Source organism: Acartia tonsa, chromosome 7 (assembly GCF_053477335.1).
Source record: "Acartia tonsa isolate MP-2025a chromosome 7, ASM5347733v1, whole genome shotgun sequence".
NCBI classification, from domain to species: Eukaryota; Metazoa; Arthropoda; class Copepoda; order Calanoida; family Acartiidae; genus Acartia; species Acartia tonsa.
In genome coordinates, this window is record NC_137266.1 from 50,898,410 (window position 1) to 50,906,211 (window position 7,802).

At 38.5% G+C, this 7,802-nt stretch overlaps 1 protein-coding gene across 1 annotated transcript; it reads left to right on the plus strand.

Moving 5' to 3' along the window:
- Positions 1-880: 880 nt before the first annotated feature.
- Positions 881-2,156, plus strand: LOC145324602 (uncharacterized). The gene is made up of 3 exons (XM_080167185.1): positions 881-1,068; positions 1,260-1,579; positions 2,149-2,156. Exons 1-3 carry the CDS (start codon positions 1,001-1,003, stop codon positions 2,154-2,156), a joined length of 396 nt encoding a protein of 131 aa, XP_080023311.1. The 5' UTR covers positions 881-1,000.
- Positions 2,157-7,802: the final 5,646 nt, after the last annotated feature.

The following is a 7,802-nucleotide window of genomic DNA, read 5'->3' on the forward strand; positions in this document are numbered from 1 at the left end:
CTACCTGGATTAACTCCGCAAGTGGATGAACAACAAGCCGCGCCCATAAGGAATGCTATTTTATCAACTGTACTTTCTTAATGTTTTATATCAATGACAGGGATCTTGAGGGATAAGAACAATTACCTCTTCAGTAGATTATAATTATTGGTTGAAAAGTTTGGACACTACAAGTTTGTAAACAACCAATAAAATTTAAATAAAAGTACCTGAAGCTAACGAATAAGTGGTTATACAACTTTGGGAACCATAGTTAACAAAGTCATAGTTGTATTTTATAAGTCGTTCTCTTTGAATCAAAATCAAGACACAAAGAAAGTTGAAAAATAACATTCTGTAAAAATTAGGAGAAGAAGAAGGTAACTTTTTTGATAGAAGACTAAAAGAAAAACAATCCAAATTTCTTACTTGTTCATTGACGACTTTTAATAATTATGAGAAAAAGATTGTTTTTTGAGATTTTACTCAAACAGCTTCCAAATTTTCTACCAATCAGATATATCTCAGAAATATATAATAAGCTACAAATTTAGAGGGGGGGGGGGGATTCTTTTATTTGTTAATCACAGACAGACAGATGAACACGTTAAAGCTGTAGAAAAACTCCGGTACTTAGATAGAAAATTCTAGGAAAAAAGTATTAATCTTTATATTATCTTGATATTATAGGGAAAGTTGATATGATACTATTTTCTTCTAAAGAATAATAATAAGTATTTTCTATTTTTATTAACATTTATGCCTTGTAAGGAAGATTTGAGTGGAGGGAGTTGGTAAGAAGTCCACTAGGCCAACCTTAGACATTTTAATAGGATTTTGCCCATTTCATGACTAAATTGTTATGTTGATATAATAACAGCACAAAATATTGACCAGGTGTTTAGGTTGTCAAAGCAGAACCAGGACCCTACATACCGGACGCTAATGCCTCGCCGAGGTTAGATCTGGGGGATATAAGGAGGTACCCAATTTCACGAGAATATCAACCTCTCAAGAGGGGATGTATTATGTGGATGACCGGCATGAAGAGTTTAGAGAAAAAGAAAGGCCTATGTATAAGCATCAAAGGTAAAATCTATTAATATTGTATTTATACTAAAACGTGGGAAATGATATTTCCTAACACCTATTTCAAGTATGCTTCTGAAGTTCAGTGTGAAGATTCTCATGTCCAATAAATTAACATTGTTAGTCATATCTTAGATTGTTCTTGACAATGATTTATTGATTCCTAAAAATTAAAAATCTAAACATTTCAGGTATGGAAACCATCTGCAAGAGTCTGACCGGCGGCAGCACTGGTCCAACGCTGGCCTTCCTGACCCTGATGTTTACATACCTGTCTCACTTCTCTCAACCCCGCCCACCATAACCCCCACACGGAAGCCCTACGGGGAGATTGTCAACAAAGATTTCTTTGATAAATTAAACTATGCGACTACCCCGTCGCCGAGTCTCAGTACAAATCTAAAAATCCGCAAAAAGTTGGGCCACGTGACGTGGTGGCCACTCTGCCACATAGAGGGTCTGGGGATCAGAACCTGTTCCCACTTGGAGCACCTCAACAACCTGAGCGAAGGTGAGCTTCAGTTTTAGCATTAAATAGTGTAAAATATTAGCCTAACATATTTAAAAATTCCTTGGTTTATTTATACAGGCCAATAAAGATATTGAAAATATACAAAATTAGAGAGAGAAAAAAAATAGTACATAATGTTAAAAAAACTTTATTGTAGCGAAAAATATTGGATTTGCTCCATTTTTTTAGACTGATGATGCCTTTTAAAGTCATTGAAAGTTTTAATTGTCAAATAAGATTTGCCACTTTATGGCTGTATAAAAAAATCAAGCCAGCGACAAACAAAAATTTAAGAACAAAACGACTAAACTACTTAATACTAGAGTATAATAAATCGAAACTACTAAGTTAAAATTCATACTTTTAAGAAAAAAAAAATCTGCTGACTTAATTCTTAGAAATATTCATTGATTTGTCAAAAATAAAATTAAAACTGCTAATTGCTGAGTTTTAAGTTATAAAATTACAATCTTATTCATGAACAGTCAATAATATTAATTAAATATAAACAAGTCCTTAAAAGGACACTCCTAATTACTAAAAATCAAAAATCAATTTCTTTATTTTAGATCAATAGCTCGCTCTGGAATCAAAACTCTGACACACAGCTCATAACGCAGACAGAGAAAACTCAAACAATCAGTGACAGAAAAACAAAACAAACCACCAATAAAAACACAAACATATACAAACCTGAAAACTCACGACAAAAAAAAATAAAAAAGTACTATGAAATTACTCTTTGTAAATTACAACAAGAGCAAAAAATATACAAAGACAAAGAATAATAAAATGAAACTACTGTGACATGACATAAAATGACAAAAAAAACCAACTGACAGTGTATGTGATTTAACCATTTACAGCTAGTTTGCAAAAAGATACTATATAAAATAAAAATAAACAACTACTGTATTAAATAACAAAAAAAAGTAACAATATGAACCATAAACCTGCTTACTGGAAGTTTTTTTTCTTTCATAAGTATCCATACTTTCATAAGTATGTAATCATTCTTAGGGCGAAGGTGGATAGTAAGAGATATAAGTTTTCCGGAATTGTAATGTAGGGAGTAGATTTGAAATCTGCATCAAATTTTAAGGATTTTTTATAAAATTCGTTTTTTGTAAAATTCTTTATCTAAAAGCGGAAATACAAATTAAGGTAATTAATTTTGGCATCTGTGATTGGTGGATTTAAAAAATCTGCACTCTGATTGGATGTCGTACATCATTCAACCAATTAGAACGCAGGTAGTTTAAAATCCACCTATCCTATTGGTCAAAATTAATTAACTTAAAATGTATTTTCGCTTTTAGATAAAGAATTTTACAAAAAACGAATTTTATAAAAAATCCTTAAAATTTGATGCAGATTTCAAATCTACTCCCTACATTAAAATTCCGGAAAACTTATATCTCTTAGTGGATAGGCAGGAATGAAGGTTACTAAATTTTAAAAATATAACACATTTAAACATGACTTTTGGCCTTTCAGCCTGTCTTGTCATTCTGCCGCCTTCACCCAATCCCCAACCTGAAAAACAGAACCAAGTCGTGGGTAAATCTACAAAGTACTAAGATACAGTGTAGTGCCATGAATCTTCCTAGTTATATTTTAATATATAATACTGGATATGTTAATTGTAATTCATTATTAAATCCTAATGTGCTTTATTATTATATTATATGTAACTAGTGGAATAATAATAAATCTATCTATTATAAATTTGTAAGCTCCGCTTTTATGGTTGTTGTTATCTTTGTTTTAATTCAGGTTTGAAGAGAAAAATGGTAACCATGTGTACAAGCCACGACTGGAGGGTGTACTAGGACCCCCCAGGCCAGATGTTTATGATTCTCCAGGTATAAATTGTTTCATTGTTTATTGACAGAACTAAAAATTAATTTTTTAACTAGATTTCCAATAAATAGTTTTCCATTGTAGGACCTATGAGTGACTACTTTATAAAGAACTAGCGGCTTCGCCCCTAGCCTCTAGTTACATCTACTATTACCTACCCAGGGGAAAAAAATGTGAATGAATCGCAATACCCAGTGGAAGAAATGCGAATGAATCACAAATTTTCGTGAATAAATGGCGAATTTGAAAAATTCGTAAAAATTCTTTAACAAAAACAGAATTCTTAAAAAAAAATTGGGGGGGGGGTTTGTTTTTTTGGTGGATGGGGGTTTCCCACTTCCCAAGAAAATAGCCTAAAACCACCACAGGACCAGTAGGTATATTTCCTGAAGAGTAGAATCCGATCGGTTCAGTGGTTACCAAGATCTTAAGGGGCGGACGGACAGACGACAGCTACTTGTATTATAAATAACCATATCGGTTCAGCTTTGGTACAACTAGACAGACAAACATCCTGTTACTTATATATTTGAAGTTTCGCAATTGAATAACCTTATGGCAAGAGTTATATATTGAAAGAAATTGATGACAAAAAAAAACAAATACTAACCATGTTCTAGGATTCGTGGACAGAAGAAGCTCCATAGTTGCCCCCACTTGGGAACCACAAAATGTTTCTTATTATATTGAGGTTAGTTATATTATATTGTATTTCTTACTAGCAGCTTCGCCCCTAGTTATATAAATTAGTAAGGTAACCACTGTACTGATTGGGCCTTTATTTTTAGGGAAGCTTGACTTAGGTCCCGGGATAGTTTAATACTATTCTCTTTTAAAATTTAAGTCTGTTTTATTATACCCTCCCCCTTTCTCCCTGGATACTTAGAGCGCAGCATTTAATCAACTAAAGCGCACTCAATTTTTATGACATACAGACAGACAGATGAACACGTTAAAGCTGTAGAAAAACTCCGGTACTAAAATAGAAAATTCTAGGAAAAAAGTATTAATCTTTATATTATCTTGATATTATAGGGAAAGTTGATATGATACTATTTTCTTCTAAAGAATAATAATAAGTATTTTCTATTTTTTTATGAAAAGAAGGCTATGATTTTTCTTTAAAAATCTTATTTTTAAATGTGTTTATGTGGTATCTGGGGCGAAATAAATAAATAGTATGGTATTAGCAATGCTATTTACACTATGATACAATGGGGTTAGATAGTTGTTAAAAATTTTACAACAAATACCCATTAAAACATAATTAAATCCTTTAGGCTGGATTAATTTGAATTGAAACTAGTTACTTTGCCCCTAGCCTCTATGAAAAGTTAGGAAAAGATCTTTAGCTACAGACAAAAAATCTTTACTACTTTATAGTATTAAAACTAAAGGCTTCGCCCATAGCACCTAGGGGCTATGTATTCATAGGGATAAGAAATGGGTATAAAAATAGCGTAAAACCAGCAAAAGGCTAAAATCTAAAAAAAAGATCCTTAAACAAACTCAACACTTGAGCTCAATACTCAATGAAGTTTCCCTTAACAAAAAACTCTTATCAGTTCAGTAGTTATTGCAATCTTAAGCTTCAGACAAAAAAAACACCTTATTACCTTATTACTTTTTTTTGCCTTTTTAGGGAAATAACGCACCCCAGCAACATGTACATCATCACCCCAGGCCCCCTGCCCACCCCCCAACCCACAGTCTACCCCAACAGCCTCGTAACCTACCACTGCCCCAAGGACTTCACCCCAACCTGCAACCCCCCCGCGCTGCCAAGAACATCATCAACCAGAACGCGGCATTTGCGCAAAATAGGCTCCGCCCCCACGCCAAACGCCAATTTGGGGGGCCCCAACCTGCCAGCAAAATTGTCAACCAACATCATCAAATACCCGCCAATGGTAACAACAACAACAACAAGCGTCCTCGCAAAATTGCGCATTCTGCGCACAAAAACAAAAACGCGGCATTTGCGCAGGATGACAAAACCAAGCAGACGACCACAGGAGAAGATCAAAAGTTGAAAAATGATTTTGTTGTTGAAGAAAAGGATAACACCAAACAAGAGTCAAGCTTTCAGGTGCAGAAAGTGAAGCCCGAAAACACATTTAATTCCTCAGTTTCTAAAAAGACCCCTCCCCCCCACCACAAAAAGCCGCTTCACAAGCCCCTTCACAAGAAAAACATTGTCCCATCCCCTCACCCTAAGGAAGCATTGAAAAAGCCAGTGTTCAAGTAAGAAATCCCACCTCCACCACCCAAGAAGGTCAGATATAGATTTTTTATTAATTGGTGGACATCATACATAAAAAAGAGTCAAGAACAATAATAAATGAATTAAACGAATGTGGTATCTGGGGCGAAATCCGATCAGAGCCTCCAGACACCTGGACGGAGCTCTCAATGGGCCGACGCAGCTGTGACAGTAAGCAAGGCAGAAGTGTATTCTTCTATGGTTTATTCAGAACTAATCATTACATCAAATATACAAGTTTATATAGCAAATAGAAGTATAAAAATAGATTATGAGGGATGGCTAGTGAGGGGACCCTTTGAGCTGGGGCTGTGTCCACAGGCGCAAAGGTAGGAGGGAAGGCTGCCTCTTTGGGGTAGGCAGGTGATGGCAAAGAAAAGGGAAGGTCCGGCTGAGGAGAGGGGAAGGGGTTAATCCCCTCCCCAATCCAGGCGGTCAAATGCGGTCATTATATTGCATAACAATAGAAAGGGTGGTGACCGTTATCACAACAAAAGTCTTTGATGGCTTATCTCAAATTTTATGGGTTTGTTTGTCTGATGTTTATCACGTAGATGGGAGCGTAGCTTTTCTATAGGCCGTCTCTCTCTGTATACCACATCTCTCCCCTCGAGGACTTGGGGGTCCCATCCCCCAAGCCTTGACTCGTGGTGTACGGGCGCAGGACTCAGGACTCAGGGGCGCAGGGACCATGGTTGCTGGGGCATCGTAACAGGTTGGCCCTGGTGGCAGTGTAGGTGGTTTCATTTCCTCATCTTGGGTCCAGCCGGCATCAGCTGGCTGGGCAGGTGCTGGTGGAGGCGCCGGAGGAGGCGAGTCATCTTCTTCAGGCTGGTTGGACAGGTCCTCTTCTTCTCCTCCAGGGTGGTTGGTCCGGTTCCCAGGTATCCCAGCTGGCCAATGGGTCCAGGTTGACTGCTAGCTGGTACAGAGGCTGCAATCGTCCCACGATTTGACTGGCACAGGAGTGTCCGGCTTCTAAGGTCTTGGTCTGCCCCAGCAGGTGGTGGTGGCACTTTGGTGGCCCCCTTGCCTGCCCCAGGGTTGTCTTGGACAGGGGCAGGTAGGAGGTTGGCAGTCAAATCTTCAATGTTTGGGGTAGATCAGCTCTCTGTGTCGGATGTTAGCGCTGGTCTGAAGGTCCAGCATGAATTTAGCTGGCCTCTGGGCAGGCAGTTCCTCAGTCCCTGCTGCAAGGGAGCTGAAGGTACAATATCCTGGGATCTCTTCCCTAGCCGGGAGGTGACCTGGCACTCCGTTTCCATCTTGGCTAGAGGGAAGTGTCAAAGATTTTTGACTGTTGGGCTCAACACTTGGTGCAGATATTGTCATCAGCCCTCCCCAGGTGGCGGCAGCAGCTTCTTCAAGTTGGCTGGTAATATCTGAGGCCTGTATTCCCAGGTCCCACACATCACCAGCTGGAGGTGTAGATCTTGGGAGGTCTCCCCTGGCTGGCAGGTTCTTCGTGGCTGGCCTTGGGCAGCTGGGGGTGACCGCTTGTTGGCAGCTTGGGGTAGGAATGGCGAATCCTTCCCAAGGCGGGTTGGTCGCTACTGGGTCTGTGCAGAGGCATGCGGCCAGTTGCTTCATAGGGGTCTCTAGGCCTTTTGGGGAGTGGTGTATTGCACTCCCCCTGCACTTCTTATCCGGTTCACAGCTGGGGGTGATGGCCTTAGCTAGGGTTTCCTTCTTTTCATCTGGCTTGGGCCCCAGCTGCCAGGCAGGGTCTCCTGGTTGGTCTTCTGGTGGATCCTTGTTGGCTGGATGGCACACAGGCTCGTTGGCTGCGGGACTTGGCTCTTCCCTTCCTCTTTTTTTGGTTTTTTAGTGATTTCTAAGGCTAGGAACGAGATATTTTGAAACGGACAAAAGTTCCTGATTCAGCTCCTCAAGGCCTTTCCAGAGAGCACCATGAAGCTATAGTTCTGATTAAAAAATATTTTTGAATGTCGTCTTTGCATACTAATAAGTAATGAATTATATTTTTAAGTGGTCGTGTTCTAAAACTCAATTTTTTAAAATTCTTTTTCGGTCAGAAATGTTTTTAAGGTTAATTTTATCTGTTGCATATCCCCGCTTTGTCTAATTCCGATATGA